The 25,929-nt window shown below is 43.9% G+C and overlaps 1 protein-coding gene across 1 annotated transcript in view; it reads right to left on the bottom strand.

Annotated features, from left to right (window-relative positions):
• The window catches only part of KIF26A (kinesin family member 26A), a 176,823-nt gene extending 152,045 nt beyond the window's left edge, over positions 1–24,778 (bottom strand). The window contains exons 1-2 of the mRNA XM_088455297.1: positions 24,688–24,778; positions 23,999–24,232 (exon numbers count right to left, since the gene is read on the bottom strand). Coding sequence (XP_088311423.1) covers positions 23,999–24,232; positions 24,688–24,732 — 279 coding nt within the window. The 5' untranslated portion in view covers positions 24,733–24,778. The remainder of the gene's footprint in view (positions 1–23,998; positions 24,233–24,687) is intronic.
• Between the last annotated feature and the right edge of the window lie 1,151 nt (positions 24,779–25,929).

The raw sequence follows: 25,929 nt of genomic DNA on the forward strand, positions 1-25,929 counted from the left end.
GGGCTGAAAGCTGAAAGCCCAGCACTATGCTCCACACCCCTGATGGCGGTGTGTGTGGAGTTCATGGTATGATAATATTGTTGTATACAGGAGGCCTACAGATCCCAGCAAGCCTGCCCCAGCATGCCGGCACTTGGAGAACCACAAGTGCCTACATGCCCGGACATTAATGGCCCGCTGCCACTAGTTGTCCGTCTGTAAAGAAAATAATAAAATAAATACAAGACACTTCATTTTTCAATAAAATTTTATCTTCACCTGGGGGGCGGCCTTTAAGCTCTTTTGCATGGCCGCCACCTCCCCAGAGCATCCGGCGTCTTCACCTGAGGGGGCAGCGGCCTCCCCACGGCTTATGGCGTCTTCTATCTTTGGCAGCTCTTGCATGCTCCTTCCCTGCCGGCGGACTGCCAGCCGCTGCCTCATGCTGGCATATATAAGCCAGCTTGTGGGGGCGGAGCGATGACGTGATGAGCCGTGATTGGCTCGCAGCGGCCATCTTGAATTAAAAAAATTATGCCGAGGCGCCATTTTTTAAATTAGAACCGCTGCCGAACTCAGCAGCATGGCTGGCAGGGACAGGACCCTCTCAGATAAAGGCCTGCTGCCATGCCAGATATTTCTGCCGGGACACATCGCCGACTGAGTTTAACTGTAGAAATACTAGAGAATGATAGAATAATGCAAATAAGATATTTATGACACAGCATCAGTGTTATAAATATCTTCTAGGTATTATTTTACTCATTATGAGAGGGGAGGCTCTGCTTCCCCTGCCTCCCCTGACTGCACATCCCTGATAGAGCTATGGGTCGAATATGAGGAAGGAGGGCCCTGCCCATGAAAGCTTACATACTTAGAATACATTTATAAAGAGACATATGACTGGGTGACAATCAGTCCCACTGAGTGCTGTGTCACACTGTAAAAAGAACATCAATAGATGATGGGATCGGAAGTCAGGAGAGAAAATGCAAATCCGTTCTCTACTTCTGAGCACAGAGATTTATCATTTAGTTTATACATGGATTCATGCAGCTACAAGGAAAAAACATGTGTACATCTCCATAAAGTTCCCCATCACAACAACTTATGCCTATCTCTAACCAAGCGATGATGTCATTGCAATGATGTAGCTGGAGGTCAGGGTATAGGCTGTGAAAAATGAGAGTGCAGCTTAACTTGACTGATTTTTCATTCTAGAATGTTCTTGGGTGTGCCACTTGGTTGGAAAATAACAACTGTTTAAACAGCATATAATTGAAATAAATTGGACATCATAATTCTACTTGCTAGCTTCATAATAAGTGGCAACATAAGTTGTATTCATCCAGACATTTTTTCAATTGTTTTTAAATGTCCACGGACAATGCAATTAAATAATAGCACATGTGATCTTTGGCTATCTTATATTATGATTTATAAATGTATGTAGAATTATATTTATTTAAGCTGTAGCCTAATAAATGTTAAATATTAGTATAAAATTTAAAAAATAATTAATATATGATGCAGATGTCAAGTTTAAAGTCCCATGGCTGTATAAAGCATTTTGGGTAACATTACATGGTAATTAAATAATATAAATCACTTCAACTAAAATAAATATTAAGTGTTTCATCAGTTCTGCTACTTTGCAATTTATTATTCTGCTCCTGAAATATTAACAACATTAAGATTAATAATATATGGAATTTTCATAATATTTATAACTAATAGCTAAGAGATTAGTATTTCCATACCTTGCCTTGGGCATTTAGCAAATTAGTTTATTTGTGGAATTTGTGAACTCAACAGTGGTTTAATACGAATAAGAAAGTTACTCAATAAAATTATATAAAAATTATATTAAATATTATATATAATAAAATAAAATTATTCACAATAAATAGTAATGTATATATATATTATATAATGTATATATAAACTACTGGAAATAATATGTCTGAATGGGGAATCCTAGACTTTCTATTGTCATCACTATAAAAATTATTAAGAAAACTTGATTACTATAATTATTAATACTTATAAAATGTATTACATATAATAGGAGTTTCTTAGATTTTCTGTGATTTTGTGACATTTTTTCTGCAGACTAGGGTCCATTTGCCGGCACCTGGTCTGGCAAAGAACAGGACTTATTCAACAACCCCCGGGTTCGGCAATGCGGATGTCCATATGAATGGATTTAAGACAAGACATAATAGCAATATTTTTGTCCTTCTCTCTGGAAGATCCTGAGGGGAGGTCTAATGGGTGTGGCAATGTGATTTGCATCATCATGGCCCTGCCCTATGGGCGTATCTATAATGTTCGAAGGGTGTGCCATGTAAACGGTCTGCTGGGTCCAGCGGGGCCTACACCGCACATCCTGCACCCATAGAAAGGACGGGGCTGCATGGAGACTGCACACAGACCCCCTCATCTCTTGAACCTCCCCTTCCCACTTAATTACAGAAGATGCCAGGATGCAGGAGAGTGGCCTGCTCTTTACAGGAGTCCAGTAGAACTCAGGAGACCCCTGGGCATTGCAGACAAGTAAGCATAATCGTAGTAGTATACAGGATTCAGTACACAAGGTTGGAGACAAGTATAATTATAGTAGTATAGCAGGAGTCAGTACACCGGATGGAGACAAGCCATAGTCAAATATTCTTGTAGGTTATTTGGTTCCTGACAAAAAAAAAATGAGTGTGTGTGTACGTACATGTGGTAGGGAATATAGATTGTAAGCTCTATACATCTCAAGAAGGAACGGATGAGAGACGGCGCTGGATGCCCGGACTGACCGCGTACATTCACCACCACCAGCTGCCGGAAGCAGCCCGTCTGTCTGGGGCCCCCTGCAGCAGCACGAGAGAGCACGCCGATCGGTAAGTAACCCATTCCAGTGTGTGGCAACATATCAAACGGCCCCCTCCCACACACGGACGTTCACAGAGGAGATCCCTCTGTTCCGGTGGTGCAGTGGGAGACAGTAGGCAGTCACCGCGCGCAACTTAGGAAAGTTACCCCGGTGACTGAAGCCGCAGAACAACCACGGTACAACACAACACCGAGCCGTCGAAAGCGGTTTAAAGTCCCAGGTATCAGCACCTGGCAGGCGTAGCTCCCGATCTGCCACATGGGTCCTAGCGGCGGCATTCCATTTAGCTGTGAAGCTGGGTAAGTACGGACCGAGGTTACTGCAGAACCACGTTTTTTTCTTCTTCCCTTTTCTCAAAGATAAAAACTTTAACATTTCAAAGAAGTGTACCCATTAAGTACCTTGATACACACAAGAACTGATTAATAACAGATCAACAAGTTTACATTATATTATTTTTGGAGGACCTAACTTTTAAACTCATTTTTTCCTTTTTATCCCCACCTATCCCACCCCCCACCCTTCCGTTCCTGTCTTATTGCGTATCATAACCATTTAGTTAGCTTTACTGTAAAATTGAGCTCAACAATCGCATGTATTTATTGATTATCAATCATTGATATTTTTTACATTTATCATATTGTGACCATCTATTTTAATTATGATTTATTAAATTGCACTTTGTTATTCACTTGACCGATCATTATTACATTGTATAAAAAATTAATGTTAAAATAACCTAGATAGTCATATTCTTTCAGTTACAACAGTATTCTTTAGGCACATTAAATAAGTAGAGCGCTTATTGTATAGCGTCTTTGAATGCTTATTTGTTAACTTAAATTAAAGAGGTGAGTGGAGACCTCACCAGTAAGTTGCTCCCGCTTTCCACCATCAGTCCAAGGAAGAGAGCGCCCCAAATCCCCACATTAAGCTCTACTGGTGCAGGAAGTGATGTGACTGTCTAAATATTCTCTGTTAAGCGCTGCAAAATATGTATGCGCTGTACAAATAACTGGTAATAACTAAATGTTGGGGCTAATTAATAATGGGAATTATAAAGGTAATGAATTTTATGCAATCAATAGTACGTTATTATATGGCATTCACTGATGCTCTCTGTATTGTATGGCAGTAATTTATGCTTTCTGTATTATATGGCAAGTTACAGTTACAACACAAACCCCCACAGCGGGGGTGGCCGATGATGCGATTCACGCTGAATCGCGTTATCATGACCACGTCCCCTGCTTTACAATGCCGGTAATGCCGGCAATGTGTAACGTGGGCGGAGCCAAATGACATGATCATGTTAGCACGCCCCCCACTCCGTCTGCAAATGCCGGTTAATACGTTCGGCCACGGCCCCTTGCTATGCCGACCCGGCTGCTCCCTCCCAGAACGGGGGCAGCCAGAATGTCGGCAAGCCTGGGGAAGGTGCCAAGCTAAGTCTTTGCCTCAGGTGACAGAAAATACCTCACATGACAGAAATCCTAGCTTCACCCCTGCCAATGCATCACAAATTAAACAATATAACACCTATCATCCATGTTATCATGCAGAAATATTGAGAAAATAAGGTTAACCATAGTATGATTTGGGTATATCCTCCTTCAAAATACATTGTTCAATCTCACTCTGCTTTCAAATGTACCTTTGTAAATTGTGATGAAGTATTATATTCCTGTTCATTACAAAATGGAAACAATAATACAACCAACAGCATGGATTTATGGGCAAAACAGATGTGTCAAAAATGCAAAGGAGAGTGATGGAGACCATGCTCATTTACTGCAAACTTCAAACTTGTATTGTGGACAAAGCGTTTACATTACCTAGGAGACTGCAAGCCAATCATTCACACCAATAAAACGTCTAAAGGCTTCTGAGAACTTTCCCTCCACTTCTATTCCAAAGCAATACAAAATGTCAACTGTCAGAAATGGAATAAAACAGTTAATTCTGGACAGATTTAGCCATGTATAACCTTCACTTTCATTATTTCACGTAAGCTCTGTATGCTCATTTATCATTTTTAATAGTAATTTTTTTTTTTTTCATTTTTAATAAGTACAGCTGGAATGTACCAATTATTTAAAATAGCATTGAAGGCAGTTTGTTGAAATATTACATAGATGACATGGGAAAACTAGGGGGATGTGTTGAATAACGATGAATTAACTGCCCACTCTTTAGTGTGTATGTTATTTTTTGGAAAGAATTTACTCAAGAGGCACCACAGGATGACAAGGGAGTTGGATTAGGTTATCACTCCTGAAGAAATGTATAGACACTTATTTTGTATTCTCCCATGTATGCTTTCATCTTAGATTTGACAAATAGATTATGAGACCATTGCTGCTATTGAACGCAAAACCACAGACCTGATTGTGATTCTGAGTCGCACATAATGCCGATATTCGTGCAAATAGTTTTTCAACTGCGCATGCATCTAAGTCGTTAAAAAGTCAAACAGTACATGCGTCTCACGGTGTGTACGCACAGAGATGCAGTTGCATTAAGGCCCGCAATCTAAAAAAAATCTACATAAAATTTAAATATACGCACGCAGTCTCAAAAAATCTAAATAATATTTACATATACGGCACGCAGTCTCAAAAAATCTAAATATTTACATATACGGCATGCAGTGTCAAAAAAATCTAAATAATATTTACATATACGGCTCGCATATTAGTAGACTGGTACATAGCATAGTAGATCTTGAGGTGCGGCACTCATGTCCAAAAAATGCGATAAATGCAGTTTAATATCAACATTTAAGTGACTTTATTTTACTGTTCAGGATAACAATAAAAAGAAAATATGGCTCACCTTATATCCCAGACTGACCACCACACATACACAGCGGTAACCGGGGCTTGGTGCGCCTGTGTGAAGCCCAGTTCATGCAGGTGCACTAGCACTGCTCAGTCAGACAGAAGTATCAGTAATAGGGATCGACAGCCGATTTTCGGATCAGCTGTCTCCGCACCGGAGCAATGTTAAATTGCTCCGGTGAATATGTATATCCACCGCTGTTACTCAATACTTAATTATCTGGGGTTGCCTGGCCTCTGATAATTAACATACTGAATAGGCCTCTTTATCTCTATCCACTTTATCTCTCTCCAAGGCTTGATACATATCCCCCATATGTGAGGTTAATAACACATTGGCAAAGAGATGCTATTAGGGCTGGGCGTCCAGAGTGAATGCTAATTCCAGAGTTGTATAAGAGGGAATGGGTATGAAATACCGTCGGCCCCCCCGGGAGCCCTAAACCTAACCCTCCCGCCCCCGCGGCTGTCCGCTCGCGGCGCCTGGCATCACTACGATCGTGATGCCGGGCGCCGGTCTCCCGGCGTCGGTGAAATGCGGGCGTCTACATCTAGACGCCCGGCATTTCACCCTTGCCGGGATAAGACAGTTGGGAAGCCGGCTGCCGGTATTTAGGCAGTCGGCTTCCCGATTGCCTCCCTATAAGAGAGCATGTTACCCTTAATTCATACCCTCAACACTACTAATGTAGGCTGGACAGTCTTGATTTCTGAGACCTACTGTAGAAAGGGCGGTATTTCATGATTTCAGGGTAGTGCTTCACAAATTAGTATCCTGGGTAAATCAGAGACCTGAACTAAAAATATCCCGATTTCCAAATGCGAATGTCATGATACATTCCCTTTTACTGACCCCATATGGAGATAAAACACAAAAACATTTGCAAAGCAAACTGTACATCTGACTTATGAATAGTTTGGCAGAAGCATTGCATCTCATAGCAACCAATCAAATGTTAGTGTTCATTTTGTACACTGTGCCTGACAAAAAAAATGAGTGAAGCTGATTGGTTAATTCGGCTTACAGAAACTTTTTTGCTTGTTTTCATAAATGCGCCCCATTGGATGCAATGTATTATTGAATCGCAAAATTCGATGTCAACTTTAAATAGGTATCTCTTGGTATTTTAGTGGCAGAAAGTTTTATTAAAGCCAAAACTATTTTGAAAAATAAAATGGTATTATGGACTACTCGTTCCCAAAATCCGATTTCAATAGATTGTGCATAGGTGTATTGATCAGAACAGAGGGTCTCTGTCTAACCTGTCCCCCACCCCGGTGGTCACTGCTCTTTACAACCTGGGAACACAATGTAAGCTTTGTATGTGTAATTCTACCTTAAAACAAGACTGTCATGGGTTTAACACAATGACATTACATTAATAGGTCCCTTTACAAAGACAGGAACGTATTGAAGAGCAGATCCACTTACCAATCATCAAGCTGTTTTTTTATTATTATTATCAAAGACGTTTCTCTTCGAGAGGCACCTCAATAAGACCACACAGAATGACCTTACGGGACAGGTGCTGTGACTTGCACACCTGGGCTATAACCAGACCTACTCAGACAACAGGTATAATTTCCCAGGGCAGGAAAGCCGTACCACCCAGTCCGAGATAGGTCAATAACAATCTGCCACAGATAAAACCGTAGGAAGAATATATGCATTGTAAAAATGTATATACTTCCTGAATACAATTGCCAACGCAAGATTATCCCCCAGCTGTGATCAAGACAAGCTTTCAATGACTCTTTTGAATCCTTGTTTTGTTTCCTGGATATTTCCAGACTTCAATGTAAAAGCCTAAACCGACGTCCTTAATTCTGTTGCACAATGCAACATTAAAAGAAAAAAAAAAAACAACTAAATTTAGTCCCTGCAAATGAATATTATAATCTTTGTGCAGGAAATAAAGGTCTATAAGAGCAGGTTTCCCCTGCAGACCTTGATTTCTCCCAGACCAATCCTGCAGGAAAAATGACATTGTTTCTATAAACAATGTCTGCTATAATACATAAAGTCAATGAAACATTGTAATTGCCGACAAAAGCAGGGATTCTTAATAATAACATGGGTGTCCAATCCTAATTTATGACGGGAAATTGGAAGGTGTCATTAAGTAGGTTCACTAGTACTGTTTGGGTTTGGCACTGAGTAAATCATAACAAAAGAGGGATGTAGAGAAGACAAATAATAAAGGATGGTGAAAAAAAAGACACAAAGTTTAAGTACGCAAATATTAAATCATATACACCGGCGGTTGTGTGTTCTATTAACCCCTTGGTGACCCTTAATTTATCACACTTTTTAAAATTATTTACATAAAATGATGTAAAAGCTGCATTTTTCTGCATAATTTTATGTACTCCCACTATGTACTAACAGCCTACTGCAGGAGATTTCACATAAATCTCTTGTAAAAAGTGAATTAGCGCTGCAGACTGCAGTCCCCATTGTACCAAACTCCAATAACCGAGGCCCCGTTGGTTTATGTTTATGGAGGCATTCTCGCAAGAAAGGGATCTTACAACCCCTCTCCTGCAGCCTCCGTCCGGCTCCAGAAACTGACAATGGGGCTGATTCAGCATTACACGCAAGTGTAATGCTGAATGCAGATTAGCTATTCCCATTAGCAGGACCTATTCTCCGAGCAGGGCGTCTTAAGAGAGGATGTGGCCCGTGTGCACTCCCCGTGCGGGGCCCCCTCCTCTCTCTCCGGTGGCCGGCAGCCGACTGATGCGGCTGGCCAGCCACCGGAGCATTGGAGCGCCCAGAGTCTACTGCGCATGCGCTGAACACCGGGAAAATGGCAGCGGTGCCCATTTTCTGGTGTTCTGAGCAGCGCTCGACACCCGATGCAGGACCACGGACAAGTGAGTTTAAAATAATATGGGTGGAGGGTGTGCGGAGCGGGGCCCCCCTGGACCAGGGGGCCTGTGTGCCCCGCACACACTGCACCCATTATAGATACGCCACTGTCTGCGAGTGTGCAGAATGGGTCCTGTGTAATCACACGCAGTCCCTTCAACAGGCCTATTCAGCTGGCCGGAGGCCCGGCGCCATCCACCTTCGTGAGCATCGACCACCTATAGTCCACTAGCGCATGCAGAGGGGGTTTCTGAGTACATAGAAACCCCCCCCTGCCCGCTGATTACTCATCACAGCTGACAGTCTTTTTTGACTGTCGGAGGAGCGCAGTAACGCGGCAGCGGGCTCCAACCTCATAGCCACACTGTCACTGAGAGAGGCTGGAGGAATCTAGGGGGAACGCAGCTAGCTCCTCCCAGGCAGTGCAGCAGTTCCCGTGAGTTGCTGGCCGGGTGACGCACGCAAGCCACTTCAGCTGTCTCCTGCTGTACCTTGTATCTAGCAGCAGGTATGTATGCACTGAGAATGTGTGGCTTATGTGCGGTGGTGCTGGCGGTGTGGGGAGGGGGCAAGGGAGCATGCGGTTGTGTGTAATTATGTATGCTGTGTGTAAGTATACTTATGTGTGTGCATGTATGTGTATGCTGTAAGTATGCTTATGTGTATGTATGCTGTGAGTCAGTATGCTTATGTGTATGTATGTATGCAGTGTGTAAGTATACTTGTTTGTATGCAATGTGTGTGTATGTATGCTGTGTGTAAGTACACTTACGTGTGTATGCAATGTGTGTGTATGTGTGTAAGCTATGTGTGCGCGTGTATGAATGCTTGTGTGTATATGCAATGTGTAAATATATATATATATATATATATATATATATATTAGGGGTGAGCGGGTTCGGATTTCTGAAATCCGAACCCCCCCGAGCCCCCCCGATCCGAGTCCGATCCGAGTCAGGCTCGACTTTTCCCGCCTGACTCGGATCTGAAATCGAGGCAAAACGTCATCATCCCGCCTTCCGAGTCTCGCGGGTTTTGGATCCTATATAAGGTACCCGCGTCGGCGCCATTTTCTCACTCGGCTGTGGACAGTGAAGAGGGAGGGTGGGAGTTAGGGCTGTGTAGTGTAGTGTAGTGTAGTGCTGCTGTTGTCCACTACTTCAAAGTCCATAGGGGCTGGCTGTGTTGTGCTGCTGTTGTTAATAGGGGCTGTGTCCACTACTTCAAAGTCCATAGGGGCTGGCTGGACTGTGTTGTGCAGTCAGTTCTCCATAGGGGCTGTGTCCACTCCAAAGTCCTGTGCAGTGTCCCAGTCCTAAAGGAGTGCTGTAGTGTTGTCCAGGGGGTGCTCTGTCCATCAGGGGTGCTCCCCCCAAGTGCTAAAAAAATAATATATTTTCTGTGTTTGTGAATTGTGTGCGCAGTAGCCGCACGTGCATCAACAAAGTAGTGCCAAGCGTGCGCCTGTGTCATAAGTAAAGGGCCGGCTGGCTTGACCGTTAAAGGGTGCTGTAACCCCCGAAAGTACACTCCAGTCCAAACCAAAAAAAAATTATTTTCTGTGTTTGTGAATTGTGTGCGCAGTAGCCGCACGTGCATCAACAAAGTAGTGCCAAGCGTGCGCCTGTGTCATAAGTAAAGGGCCGGCTGGCTTGACTGTTAAGGGTGCTGTAACCCCCGAAAGTACACTCCAGTCCAAACCAAAAAAAAAATTATTTTCTGTGTTTGTGAATTGTGTGCGCAGTAGCCGCACGTGCATCAACAAAGTAGTGCCAAGCGTGCGCCTGTGTCATAAGTAAAGGGCCGGCTGGCTTGACCGTTAAGGGTGCTGTAACCCCCGAAAGTACACTCCAGTCCAAACCAAAAAAAAAATTATTTTCTGTGTTTGTGAATTGTGTGCGCAGTAGCCGCACGTGCATCAACAAAGTAGTGCCAAGCGTGCACCTGTGTCATAAGTAAAGGGCCGGCTGGCTTGACCGTTAAGGGTGCTGTAACCCCCGAAAGTACACTCCAGTCCAAACCAAAAAAAAAATTATTTTCTGTGTTTGTGAATTGTGTGCGCAGTAGCCGCACGTGCATCAACAAAGTAGTGCCAAGCGTGCGCCTGTGTCATAAATAAAGGGCCGGCTGGCTGGACCGTTAAAGGGTGCTGTAACCCCCGAAAGTACACTCCAGTCCAAACCAAAAAAAAATTATTTTCTGTGTTTGTGAATTGTGTGCGCAGTAGCCGCACGTGCATCAACAAAGTAGTGCCAAGCGTGCGCCTGTGTCATAAGTAAAGGGCCGGCTGGCTTGACCGTTAAGGGTGCTGTAACCCCCGAAAGTACACTCCAGTCCAAACCAAAAAAAAAATTATTTTCTGTGTTTGTGAATTGTGTGCGCAGTAGCCGCACGTGCATCAACAAAGTAGTGCCAAGCGTGCGCCTGTGTCATAAGTAAAGGGCCGGCTGGCTTGACCATTAAAGGGTGCTGTAACCCCCAAAGTACACTCCAGTCCAAACCAAAAAAAAAATTATTTTCTGTGTTTGTGAATTGTGTGCGCAGTAGCCGCACGTGCATCAACAAAGTAGTGCCAAGCGTGCGCCTGTGTCATAAGTAAAGGGCCGGCTGGCTTGACCGTTAAAGGGTGCTGTAACCCCCGAAAGTACACTCCAGTCCAAACCAAAAAAAAATTATTTTCTGTGTTTGTGAATTGTGTGCGCAGTAGCCGCACGTGCATCAACAAAGTAGTGCCAAGCGTGCGCCTGTGTCATAAGTAAAGGGCCGGCTGGCTTGACCGTTAAAGGGTGCTGTAACCCCCGAAAGTACACTCCAGTCCAAACCCAAAAAAAATTATTTTCTGTGTTTGTGAATTGTGTGCGCAGTAGCCGCACGTGCATCAACAAAGTAGTGCCAAGCGTGCGCCTGTGTCATAAGTAAAGGGCCGGCTGGCTTGACCGTTAAAGGGTGCTGTAACCCCCTAAGTACACTCCAGTCCAAACCAAAAAAAAAATTATTTTCTGTGTTTGTGAATTGTGTGCGCAGTAGCCGCACGTGCATCAACAAAGTAGTGCCAAGCGTGCGCCTGTGTCATAAGTAAAGGGCCGGCTGGCTTGACCGTTAAAGGGTGCTGTAACCCCCGAAAGTACACTCCAGTCCAAACCAAAAAAAAAATTATTTTCTGTGTTTGTGAATTGTGTGCGCAGTAGCCGCACGTGCATCAACAAAGTAGTGCCAAGCGTGCGCCTGTGTCATAAGTAAAGGGCCGGCTGGCTTGACCGTTAAAGGGTGCTGTAACCCCCGAAAGTACACTCCAGTCCAAACCCAAAAAAAATTATTTTCTGTGTTTGTGAATTGTGTGCGCAGTAGCCGCACGTGCATCAACAAAGTAGTGCCAAGCGTGCGCCTGTGTCATAAGTAAAGGGCTGGCTGGCTTGACCGTTAAGGGTGCTGTAACCCCCGAAAGTACACTCCAGTCCAAACCAAAAAAAAAATTATTTTCTGTGTTTGTGAATTGTGTGCGCAGTAGCCGCACGTGCATCAACAAAGTAGTGCCAAGCGTGCGCCTGTGTCATAAGTAAAGGGCCGGCTGGCTTGACCGTTAAGGGTGCTGTAACCCCCGAAAGTACACTCCAGTCCAAACCAAAAAAAAAATTATTTTCTGTGTTTGTGAATTGTGTGCGCAGTAGCCGCACGTGCATCAACAAAGTAGTGCCAAGCGTGCGCCTGTGTCATAAGTAAAGGGCCGGCTGGCTTGACCGTTAAGGGTGCTGTAACCCCCAAAAGTACACTCCAGTCCAAACCAAAAAAAAAATAATTTTCTGTGTTTGTGAATTGTGTGCGCAGTAGCCGCACGTGCATCAACAAAGTAGTGCCAAGCGTGCGCCTGTGTCATAAGTAAAGGGCCGGCTGGCTTGACCGTTAAGGGTGCTGTAACCCCCAAAAGTACACTCCAGTCCAAACCAAAAAAAAAATTATTTTCTGTGTTTGTGAATTGTGTGCGCAGTAGCCGCACGTGCATCAACAAAGTAGTGCCAAGCGTGCGCCTGTGTCATCATAAGTAAAGGGCCGGCTGGCTTGACCGTTAAAGGGTGCTGTAACCCCCGAAAGTACACTCCAGTCCAAACCAAAAAAAAAATTATTTTCTGTGTTTGCGAATTGTGTGCGCAGTAGCCGCACGTGCATCAACAAAGTAGTGCCAAGCGTGCGCCTGTGTCATAAGTAAAGGGCCGGCTGGCTTGACCGTTAAAGGGTTCTGTAACCCCCAAAGTACACTCCAAACCCAAAAAAAATATATTTTCTGTGTTTGTGACTTGTGTGCACTGTGGCTGCACGTGCATCAACAAAGGAGCAGCGCCAAGCGTGCGCCTGTGTCCCATAAGTGAAGAGCCGGCTGGCTCATTTCTTAAAGGGTGGTGTAACCCACAAAGTGCACTACTCTCCAGCAAAAATATATTCTGTGTTTGTGTGCGCTTTAGCCGCACGTATATTATATATCAATATAACATAAATGGAGGACCAAACTTTCTCCGATAAAAATAAAATAGGGAAAGATCAAGAACCACTTCCTCCTAGTGCTGTTGCTGCTGCTGAGAGTTGTTCATCATCCCAGAGAGGAAGTAGGAACATCACTACTTTTACTAAACTATTGACCCTCCAACAGTCCCTAGCGATGAGGATGAAGTACGACAGCTGTCATCCTGAAGCAAAACGTATAACTGAGGCCTTGACTGCTATGTTGGTGTTAGACGTGCGTCCGGTATCCGACATTAGTGCAGTGGGATTTAGACAATTGATGGAGGTAGTGTGTCCTCGGTTCCAAATCCCGTCTAGATTCCACCTGCATCCTCAAAGCAGCAGCGACAAGCGTGCGTCTGTCTGTTAAAGGGTGTTGTAACTCTCAAAGTGCTCCAAAATAAAATCAAAAATTTTTTTTTAATGTGTTTGTGACTTGTGTGCTATGTAGCCACACTTGCATCCTCAAAGCAGCAGCGACAAGCGTGCGTCTGTCTGTTAAAGGGTGGTGACACCCTCAAAGTGTGCTACACAAACAATTAAAATATTGTTCTTTTTTTTCTGTCTTTGTGAATTGTGTGGGCTGAAGCCGCACTTGCATCCTCAAAGCAGCAGCGGCAAGCGTGCGTCTGTCTGTTAAAGGGTGGTGTAACTCTCAAAGTGCTCCAAAAAATAAAAAACTATTTTTTTAATGTGTTTGCGACTTGTGTGCGATGTAGCCGCACTTGCATCCTCAAAGCAGCAGCGACAAGCGTGCGTCTGTCTGTTAAAGGGTGGTGACACCCTCAAAGTGTGCTACACAAACAATAAAAATATTCTTCTTTTTTTTGTCTTTGTGAATTGTGTGGGCTGTAGCCGCACCTGCATCCTTAAAGCAGCAGCGACAAGCGTGCGTCTGTCTGTTAAAGGGTGGTGACACCCTCAAAGTGTGCTACACAAACAATTAAAATATTGTTCTTTTTTTTCTGTCTTTGTGAATTGTGTGGGCTGAAGCCGCACTTGCATCCTCAAAGCAGCAGCGGCAAGCGTGCGTCTGTCTGTTAAAGGGTGGTGTAACTCTCAAAGTGCTCCAAAAAATAAAAAACTATTTTTTTAATGTGTTTGCGACTTGTGTGCGATGTAGCCGCACTTGCATCCTCAAAGCAGCAGCGACAAGCGTGCGTCTGTCTGTTAAAGGGTGGTGACACCCTCAAAGTGTGCTACACAAACAATAAAAATATTCTTCTTTTTTTTGTCTTTGTGAATTGTGTGGGCTGTAGCCGCACCTGCATCCTTAAAGCAGCAGCGACAAGCGTGCGTCTGTCTGTTAAAGGGTGGTGACACCCTCAAAGTGTGCTACACAAACAATTAAAATATTGTTCTTTTTTTTCTGTCTTTGTGAATTGTGTGGGCTGAAGCCGCACTTGCATCCTCAAAGCAGCAGCGGCAAGCGTGCGTCTGTCTGTTAAAGGGTGGTGTAACTCTCAAAGTGCTCCAAAAAATAAAAAACTATTTTTTTAATGTGTTTGCGACTTGTGTGCGATGTAGCCGCACTTGCATCCTCAAAGCAGCAGCGACAAGCGTGCGTCTGTCTGTTAAAGGGTGGTGACACCCTCAAAGTGTGCTACACAAACAATAAAAATATTCTTCTTTTTTTTGTCTTTGTGAATTGTGTGGGCTGTAGCCGCACCTGCATCCTTAAAGCAGCAGCGACAAGCGTGCGTCTGTCTGTTAAAGGGTGGTGACACCCTCAAAGTGTGCTACACAAACAATTAAAATATTGTTCTTTTTTTTCTGTCTTTGTGAATTGTGTGGGCTGAAGCCGCACTTGCATCCTCAAAGCAGCAGCGGCAAGCGTGCGTCTGTCTGTTAAAGGGTGGTGTAACTCTCAAAGTGCTCCAAAAAATAAAAAACTATTTTTTTAATGTGTTTGCGACTTGTGTGCGATGTAGCCGCACTTGCATCCTCAAAGCAGCAGCAACAAGCGTGCGTCTGTCTATTAAAGGGTGGTGACACCCTCAAAGTGTGCTACACAAACAATTAAAATATTGTTCTTTTTTTTTCGGTCTTTGTGAAATGTGTGGGCTGTAGCCGCACCTGCATCCTTAAAGCAGCAGCGACAAGCGTGCGTCTGTCTGTTAAAGGGTGGTGACACCTTCAAAGTGTGCTACACAAACAATAAAAATATTCTTCTTCTTTTTTCTGTCTTTGTGAATTGTGTGGGCTGTAGCCGCACTTGCATCCTCAAAGCAGCAGCGACAAGCGTGCGTCTGTCTGTTAAAGGGTGGTGTAACCCTCAAAGTGTGCTCCACAAACAATAAAAATATTCTTTTTTTTTTTCTGTCTTTGTGAATTGTGTGGGCTGTAGCCGCACTTGAATCCTCAAAGCAGCAGCGACAAGCGTGCGTCTGTCTGTTAAAGGATTACATCGGTGACAGCATCCAAGTAGGCATGTCAGACAGTCCATACCTGTACTGGCAGGAAAAAGAAGCAATTTGGAGGTCCCTGTACAAACTGGCTCTATTTTACCTGAGTTGCCCCCCCTCCAGTGTGTACTCCGAAAGAGTGTTTAGTGCAGCCGGGAACCTTGTCAGCGAAAGGCGTAGGAGGTTGCTTCCACAAAATGTGGAGAAGATGATGTTCATAAAATGAATTATCAACTCTTCCAGGAAGACCAGCCTCCAGAACGTACAGAGGGACCTGTGGTTCCAGCAGGGACGAATTAATACTCTGTGAGGATGAGGATGTACACACTGAAGAGGGTGAGGAATCGGTGGATGAGGAGGATGAGGATGACATCTTGCCTCCGTAGAGCCAGTTTGTGCAGGGACAGATTAATTGCCAGCTTGTTTTGTGGGGGCCCAAACGAACCAATCATTTCAGCCACAGTTGTGTGGCAGACCCTGGCGCTGAAATGATTGGTTTGTTAAAGTGTGCATGTCCTGTTTATACAACATAAGGGTGGGTGGGAGGGCCCAAGGACAATTCCATCTTGCACCTCTTTTTTTTCTTTGCATTATGTACAGTTTGGGGCCTAGTTTTTCAATGCCATCCTGTCTGCCACTGCAGTTTCACGCCTAGATGGGTCACATGTTTGTGCCGCCCACTCGTGTCGCTTAGCATAGTCATCCAGCTACCTCGGTGCAACCTTTTTGACATAAAAACACTATTGTGAGGTGTGAGGTATTCAGAATAGACTGGAAATTAGTGGAAATTAAGGTTATTGAGGTTAATAATAGCATAGGATCAGAAAAACCTACAAATTCTGTGATTTTAGCTGTTTTTATGCTTTTTTTCAAAAAAATACAGATCCAAAACACAAAACCCAGAACCCAAAACACGGAAGGGTGGTTTTGGCAAAACCAATCCAGATCCAAAACACGAAGAAAGATCCAGATCCAAAACCAAAACACAAAACACGAAAAGTGGCCGGTGCACACCCCTAATATATATATATACAGTATATATATAGTATGGAAACCCCCCACCCTTGAAAATCCTGCGTTTGCCCCTGTGGTCGTGATGGTGAACCCATGGTCGCCGTGCTGGGATCGCAAATTCAGCAACGGGTATCATACACAGTAGGGGGTGTCATACACAGTAGGGGGTGGCATACACAGTAGGGGGTGTCATACACAGTAGGGGGTGTCATACACCTCCTGCTGCATTTGCATATTAGCAAGGACGGAATTGCAAAGCTGCCTGCGTGCACTGCACACTACAGTATATGCCTACAGTATATACACTACAGTATATGCCTACAGTATATACACTACAGTATATGCCTACAGTATATACACTACAGTATATGCCTACAGTATATACACTACAGTATATGCCTACAGTATATACACTACAGTATATGCCTACAGTATATACACTACAGTATATGCCTACAGTATATACACTACAGTATATGCCTACAGTATATTCACTACAGTATATGCCTGTGTGCAGCTTTGCAATGCCGTCCGATGCTGAATCACCTCCACTGTGCACAAGCGCAATTTCAGATTCCCAAGAGGACTTTCAAAAGCATGAAAGACCCCTCCAATGTGGCCGGGATGTAAATTGCAAGGACATCGGTTATCGCAAATGCTGCCCTGTGAGTTACCTTTAGTACATAGCAGGGATACTTTAATTAAAAATGAAAAAGTCAGTTGCTATACGGGCTGATAATAATCGCGGCTATAATACATGGGCCCCTAGATGTCTTTTACATCTGAACAACTTGACCACATTTGATCATTTATAAAGTATCAAAAACAGCTAGAGTCATTATTTTTGAGGGGTTTCGGCAGTTAGCACTGGTGTACGTTTTATTTTATTGAAGTGCATTACAGTATACTGGGAAAATGTGCTTTGACCGGGACAAAATTAGCATCCCGTCAGTAAGTATTGTGGTTAGGGGGAGGGTATGGGTTAGGAGTTAGGGTTAGGCACTAGGGGGAGGGTTAATAACCCAATCGGGATACCGGCATCAGGATTGTGACCACCGGGATCCTGAGTCCTGGCATCCCGTACCCAACCTTTTTGACCATATTCTTGATTATAAGGTTTGTTTTCATGCAAATAGTAGATTTTACATAAGTGTCCCATATGTGAGTACTTAGTAATCAATTAGAGAGCCACAAACTGAGGGTATGGATGTTATTTAGTTATTTATTAAACCAGGGGACAACTTGTTGAGTCAGGGCAGGATCTGCTGGGTAACCCCATTTGCCAGCACTAGTAGGTTCAAAGTAAACTGTAAGTAATAGTAAAACACATGCCATAAAAAGGTCAGAACAAAAGAGAGGGGTGGGCAGAGTGGAGGGTGGGCCAAGAATGAAGTGACCCAGCATATGCAGCGTCCAATGAACTACTCTATATATATTTGTCTGCCCCTTTCTCACTCTGTCTATATAATAATAGTATGAGGATTAGAGTAAACTAGAATAAACAGTGCAATTAGATACTAAACATTCCTTTATAAAGTACAAGCATTGTGCACAGACGGCTGCAATGTACAGTACAGTAAATGGAAATGATAAACTATATTGAATAGAGGGAGAAATGTTTATATATAAAGAGACTTCCTTCCACAAGTCTACATTATGAGTGTTTTATGACCTCCACTACCACAGCACTTAACTAAATCCTAGATATACTCGTATACTGAGATTCCAATGTGCTACTGTTAAGAAATGCCCTTGCTCGTGTTCCCACCTGTTGCACAGCAAGACTGAGCATGCTGCCTGCAGCTTTAGTATGGCATTAATGGTTCTAAGAATGCTGTGCTTCATTACAATGGCTGACAGCGGTGACCACCTGTTCATGTCTAGTTTACAATCACTGCTGGTTACTTCCTGACTAGAGGTCCATAATTAACATTTATACATGTACACACATCACCTTTATAGTTTCAGGGGAAACACTGGTCCTTGCCTGCACCTTACAGAGGTGTCCTATTCACCTATCCTCAGATCCTGCCAAATAGCCGTCCTTGGCGTGTTAAAAACTTGTCACAAGGCCACGTCGTTTCAGGCACCCCGTTAGTCGGATGCAGGGGCAGCAATACTGCCACCCCCAGGACCCTGCGCCTCGGTACCGCTCACACACCCCTCCCTACTGCCCTGGTACCCACTACACCCATGAACCTACACATACATGGCCATAGGTGGAGAAATGGTTATTCTTTTAACAAATTGCCCAGGAGCTCCAACCAGGAAGATCTAACTTCCATTGGACTTGTCAATTTAGTTTAATGTTGACTGGAATCTGGGCATGTTTGTGACTACACTGGTCGGGTTTCATGAGAACAGGGGCGTACCTATAATGGGTGAGGGTTCAGGGGTACCCCACACCGCACACCTTGCACCCATTAGTTTTATACTTACCCGGCCGTAGTGCTGCTCTGCAGCGCTGAGCCGAGCCTGCAGAGCAGCAAAAATCAGTGGGGAAATGGCGGTGGCCATTTTCCCGGTGACTCGCGCATGCGCAGTACTGCTGTCCCCAAGAAAACGGCGTAGGCGCCATTTTCCCGGAGACCGGTGCATGCGCAGTAGTTTCTGGCACTAAGCCAGAGGCTACTGCACCCAGTGCACCATGGCACCGCCGGAGAGAGGAGAGGGCTGCAGTGAGTCTGCCCCTGCATGAAAATTACTTATATGGTCTAATTGCAAATGAGCATATCAGTGAAAGTGTGGCCTAATTAGACACTGAACTAATTGTTCACCACTCTGTCCATTGTTTAACTATATGCATGTAAAAGCATAAATGATTTAGACTAACAGTAACTGCGGCGGGGCATGTCTTATTCTTTTACATACGTTACATTTTGTACCAAACCATATAACCTATTTTCACTGGAAAAAGAAATAATTTTTCTAACGTTCTCTTGACGACAGCATCTGTCATAAACAAAGCCCAAAATGACAGACACACCAAGCAAACTGAGAGGAACAGCAATTTAAACCTTGTTCTGAAAGGGATTTAGAACTTGTTTTGAGATGCATCATTATTATACATGCTGCCGCGTATTGTACTGCAAAGTGTTCACTGTTGATCTCAGAATAGATTGCTATGAAAAAAACTTTATCCGTACTCACTGCTCTTCATCCAAACATTGGACGTGCCATAAATACACCCAGCGAGCAGTGAGTAAGGACAAAGAATATCTCACTGTAATCAGCAAGTTACTAATCCAAGCAGCGCCGTCACAAGCCCTGTGCCATCCCCTAAACCCCGTGCTGTGATCCTAGGGGGTGGAACCACCGGCTCTAGGAAGTGCCTGCAAGGTGCCAGCCCGAAGCATCCCTCTTCAGGGACCCTGCAGGCCACATGCAGGTGCTTTGGTGCAGCAAAGGTGCCGCCCCCGGGTCCCTGTGTGACTGCATTGCTCACACAAACCTAGTTACGGCTCTAATTCCAAGGTCCAGTGAGTGTAGACCACAGAAATATACCACAGACATATATACCACATCCCATTAGTACATTAAACGGTTAATTACTCCTAGTGTTATCACTAACAATGGTAAAACTTTGGTTTCTGATCCAAAGGGATTTTATTGATTGATTTATAGGCTTCTGATCCAAACTGTGACTCCGACTTCCAAAACTTAAACAGTTCTGTTTTGTAGTCTGTTTCCCCAGAAAAAAGAGGTGTCTGTTCACATGAGTTCATATTTACCGACATCTGGGCCTGATTCAGACCCGCTCGTGAGCGCTATGCGCTCGCAAGCGGGTCGATGGTGGCCCTGTGCGCATGCGTACGATGGAGCCGGCTCCGTCGTGCGCATGCGCGAGACCCGGATAGCGACGGGCAAACCGTCGCTCCGGGTCTCGTACCAAAGGGGGCGTGCTGTTGATGTTGAGTGACAGCATGCCCCCTTTGGTGGGCGGGCCGGGGGAGTGGCTGCCCAAACGGAGGCGTTCCCATGTGAACGCCTCGGTTTGGGGGCGGCCCCCCCTGACATCACGAGTGATGTCAGTGGGAGAGATTTCGGCTCTGTGAGAGCCGAAATCTCTCTGGGGCTTGCGGCAACGAAACCCTACCACAAGGGTCTCGTTGCAAGCCCGATGGTCGCGATGGTCTTGACCATCGCGACCATCTTCCTGGCCGCTCGCTATAGCTGTGGGTGGTCACCCACAGCTATGCGAGCGGCCAGGAGGCCACTCTAAAATACCAGAAGGCCGGCCCTGATTCAGAGCGAGCGCTCTGTCAGAGTGTCCGGCTCTGAATCAGGCCCTCTGTCCCTTCTCGGGAGTGAATCACATCATCAAGCCCCCTGGCCTGTCCATTTCACTAGGAAGATGGCCAGCTGCAGGATATTGGCTTACTCTCCAGGGAGTCCAGGGGTCTGCCCAATATTTAGGATTCTCCCCGACTTTGCGGAGAATCTAGGCAAGTATGTTTCAGCTGTCTATTGGCCATTCAAACTTATAAACAGCTCTCAGTTGCTCAGAAGTGTGTGTGTGTGTGTGTGTGTGTGTGTGTGTGTGTGTGTGTGTGTGTGTGTGTGTGTGTGTGTGTGTGTGTGTGTGTGTGTGTGTGTGTGTGTCTCTCTCTTTTAAGTCTTAAAAATATGTTGTAATGCTTTGTTGTCACAGATCCCTCCCCTGTGTCGCAGGGACGGGCCGGTTTCCTTCCTGAACTAGGATCACACAGAAATGCTTTGGGTCACCCTGTCATTAATTGTCACAGCAGTTTTCTTTCCTATAAACATTCACAGCACAACTGCAAGTGCAGAGAGGGATTCTGCAGCTTATAATTATGGCATATTCGGAAGCCGTGGTGGGTGACTGCCCACCTATCTGAGCACCAGATGTTAGCATAAATAGTGGAACAATTATATGTCTCTGAGGCTTCAATGGATAACTACTAGAGGGAGAGGAGCTGTGCCCTTAACATTACAAGTTAATCAGCCACTCATATGGCAACATACAATTAATAATAATTATCCACAAAATTATAAGTTTCATCTACATGCTATTAAAGGTGTTTCAGCTCTTGCCTGTATTATCAGAGAGCATATATTGCCCCTATGCACTATGTTGGATGTAAAGCTCTCTCCTAGTTACACTGCACAGAACTACAATAGCTGGGAAAGTAGTGATTATATAGAACATGAATAAGCGTATGGTATACATTACCGAAAAGCATATTGACACATTTTATATATTTATTTTAATTATTATGAGGAATTGTATAGCGTCTAGATTGATATTTACAATGATATGCCTGCCTTAGCTGCTGTTATAATTCTGTTTCACTATTACATCTAAACTACATGACAGTTATAGGGTTAAAAACTAAACATATGAAAATTTAGTTGGTCAGGGTTGCACTAAGCAGCAGACTTTCAATGCAACCCTGCAGGGTGGATTTCTGATTAGATTAAACATTAACAACTGTAATTTTTGGATTACTCTGCTTATAAGGCACACACCTCAATCAATGCCAGTGGAGTGTATGGGGTATACTTACAAAAGTGCAGGTTTTTAGAGGTGGAGATGTTGCCAATAGCAACCAACCAGATTCTAGCAATTATCTTCTAGATCTAGAATTGCTAGATAAATGATAAGTAGAAGCTGACAGGTTGCTATGGGCAACACCAACACTTCTAAAAACTCGCACTTTAGTACATATACCCTTATGTCTTAAAATGGAGCAGATGAGCACAATGCAATATAGGTTGATTCTCCCATATTCAAAATACTTGGGACCAGGGGTATGTTGGATATCGCAATATTCCGTATTTTGGAATATTTGCATAAAATAATTAAATATCTTGGGAATGGGACCCAAATCTAATCACAGGATGCATTTATGTTTCATATACACCTTATACAAACAGTCTGCAGGTCATTGTATACAATATTTTCAATAATTTTGTGGCTGAAACAAAGTTTTCGTACATACATGAAATTCATTTATGTTTCCTATACACCTTATACACACAGCCTGAAGTTAATTTTATACAATAGTTTTAATAATCTTGTGCCTTATACAAAGTTTGTGTACATTGAATCATCAAACAGTAAAGGTTTCGCTATCTCAGTCATGTTAAAAAAAATTACATATTTCGGAATATTTGGATATGGGAGACTCAACCTGTAGTACAAAATGTTAATACAACACAGCTAAATATAGTATAAATGAGAATGATCCCCTAAGCAGGTTCTTATATTTTCTTGCTGTAAAATCTCTTATGTCTTATTCAAAACCAACGTTCTACTTGCCTTCATTTATCTTATTTTTTGTATAGACTGCAAAAACTCATTGCCTACATTTAGTTTCATGCCCGAAAACTTTTAAAACCAAACTCATGTTATAATGGAAACTTTCTGCTAGGTGGCAGGAGTGTCAGGGTTTATGTTATCAGCTATCCAAAGTATGTCAAACTATCTAAACCAGCAGTCTAGAAATGAACAAAGTAAACCCTGCATTGGGATCTTATTAAAACTATCACTGCATTAAAGACCAGCCATAGATTAGAACAATGGTCATTACAACTCAAGGGCATAAAAACTAAACAAGCAATTATTGTTCACTTAAAGAAGATACAAAATAAAGAGATAATGCAGACTTAAAAAAAAAAAAAAACACTGCTATATGTATATGTAATAACATGTATGCCACTGATATATATCCTAGTACAGTCAATACCTAACTCCCATTCAACCTATATGTGCCATGGATAATAGCAGGCATTTGGATAATATTAACAGTTAGCTAGATGGAGTTACCAATTAGCCAGGCTGAACTCCCTCGCTTGGAATTATAAAATAAATGTTACATGTACAGAGCACACTGCTAGGTGACCAAGTGCTGGACGTTTATTAACACCTTCTGTAATATAACATTTGGTGTGTTCCATGCAAACTCAACATGAAAATAGACCACTCAAAGATATAGTTTATCACTATAAAATCAATAGTACTAACAATAATAATATCCATATTGTATAATATGCATGTGTGCTAATAAAATTAATCAAGATAATACACAGCTGTTGGGGAACTACAACTGCCAGCATCCCCTGGCAGCACTTGCTGCTACTTGTAGTTCCACATTTCAATGGCAAGGGTTTCCTATGCTTACTAGACCATATAGATACACATGCATACTACAAAGCAACATCGATTATACATGCAGCAGAATTCGGAATGAACAAGGCTGACAGGACTCTATCAAGGCATGCTGGGACTTGTAGTTTCCTAACAGGTGGAAAGCCACAGATTGCCTCATCCTTATAGAACCCATTAACCACAAAAGGCTGTTAATTATTCATCTAGCAGATTTTAGAATAATGTTACTATTATACTGTTTATGCCTAAATATGTGATTGCTGAAGCTCTACCACAATATTATAGCACATTCTGCTCGTGTACCTGCTATAGCAAAGCACAACTATAAAACCTGAGTGCTGGTGCAATGTACAAACACTGGATGCCAGGTGCTCTTACCATAGTGGAGCCAGGGATGGCCAGTCTCAGGGCTTGCTTCTTCAGCTCAGCCAACTTCGCTTGGCAATAGGGGCACCACTCCCCGACCGCAGGCCCCTCTGTGTGCCCCAGCTCAGACACAGAGGCTGCCCCGGCTCCCTCCGGAGGGGGACGGCTGCCTTGCAGGACTTCATCGGCTGACTGCAACCTTTTCCTGGCTGGTGGCACTTCCCTGCCGGGGAACCTGTCCGCGATCTGTGGTAGAAAAAGCAATGGTTAGTTATATAGTACCATGGGCTTTTACACTCTAGGCATAGATCATCGTATATTCTATATCACATTATCTGCATGTTATATAGTACTAACAAAGTACTCAGAAAATCAAATAACATCACACTGCATAAATGGGACTAGTCCCAGGAGCTTACCATCGAATTGGAGCAAGGCTATCCAGTGCCAATGTGTTGCACATTCCTGCCATGCACATACATGATGTACAATTATGCTTACGGTAAATGTTCCCTATTTTGTCCTCCTATGCCCACATCTTCTGCAATGAGGACCATATTTCCTTACATCACCAACTGTACTAAGTATCCCAAAATAAATGCAGCTTAGTAGCAGTGATCACAGCTGCGCCCTGAGCTAGATTCTGCCACCAAACCACCAGGAGTAGAAAAGTTTGTCGTAGCATAAGTCTTGAAACTTACCAGCCCAGTGTGATTGGCATTGGTACTGCCCAGCACTGGCACCATGGTTGCGCTTTCCTCCGGTGTGCGCTAATGCTGGCTCAGTCCATGGATGAGAGCGCAGAGCCAGAGCCCAGCCTTGTACCCAGCGCGTCCTGCTCTGCACGGTCTAAGTGATTTTCCCATCCATGCTGTCTCTTTCTAGGTGACAAAGTAACAACAAAACTTCTGACTAGCTGGAGTTCTGCTGAGCTACAAGGGTCAGGGCAGGAGGAATCTCCTTTCAGCAACTGTGAAGGGTGCAGACTAATCACTCAGGAAGAAGTCTGTGCAACCCCACCAGCAGGGAGAGGGGAAAGGGAGGGGGCAGCAGATCATTATCATGGTTACTTCACTTTCCCACACACAGATGAGCGGGTCCTGCGCTGCAAAGGAGCAGGATAGGACCCCTGTACACTGGAGGGACCATTCTCCAGCCCAAGATGCAAGTTTACTTAAGGAACAAGAGTAATGTAAACATCAGACCAAGACACCAGGGGCCAGTCTGCGTTTATTTTGCACATCTGATACATGTAATGAGGCTTAGACCTGTGTACAGTGATTTTCTTTTTCTATATAGTTCAGCAGGTCTGGAAACTACGTATTTGTTACTTAAATGAGATTTCCTCCAAATTCTGAATGGACATCCCCTAATTGCTAATATAAATATAGGCAAATATTGTTATTAAAGGGGCAATCCACTTTATGGAGAATAACTACTGACATTGGGACTGATTAAGAGGTTGTTAACATATACCAATGCCACAAGAGGCGTCTGAGGACAAAAGACCCCCCCCAATGGCATCGCAGACCATGGTCGCGGCGTCGGCCATCTGGGTCAGCCTCATGCCGCGTATCCACTACGCGACATTACTGAGCGATTGCACGATTACGACATCGTAATCGTGCAATGGCTCAGTAAATGGGCAGAAATCGTGCACATTAATGTGGGAAACAACCAGCGATGCGCGCTCCCGCTGGTCGTTTCCGACATCAATCATCGCCCGAGCATGCTGGTCAATCTGCCGATAACGACAGATTGGCCATGTTCGGGGATGAAGGAGGGTGCCTACACTGAACTGCTCGCTCAGTGTAGGCGCAGCACAGACTGTGAAACGACTGCACCATTACAATGCCGTAATCGTGCAGTCGTTTCACAGTCTGCTAGTGGATGTGCCCCTTAAGGCTACACAGAATGGATGTCTCAGCTCCGGTGCCAAGGCT

The sequence above is a fragment of the Taudactylus pleione genome, unplaced genomic scaffold (genome assembly GCF_031769625.1).
Source record: "Taudactylus pleione unplaced genomic scaffold, aTauple2 ptg000652l, whole genome shotgun sequence".
NCBI lineage: Eukaryota > Metazoa > Chordata > Amphibia > Anura > Myobatrachidae > Taudactylus > Taudactylus pleione.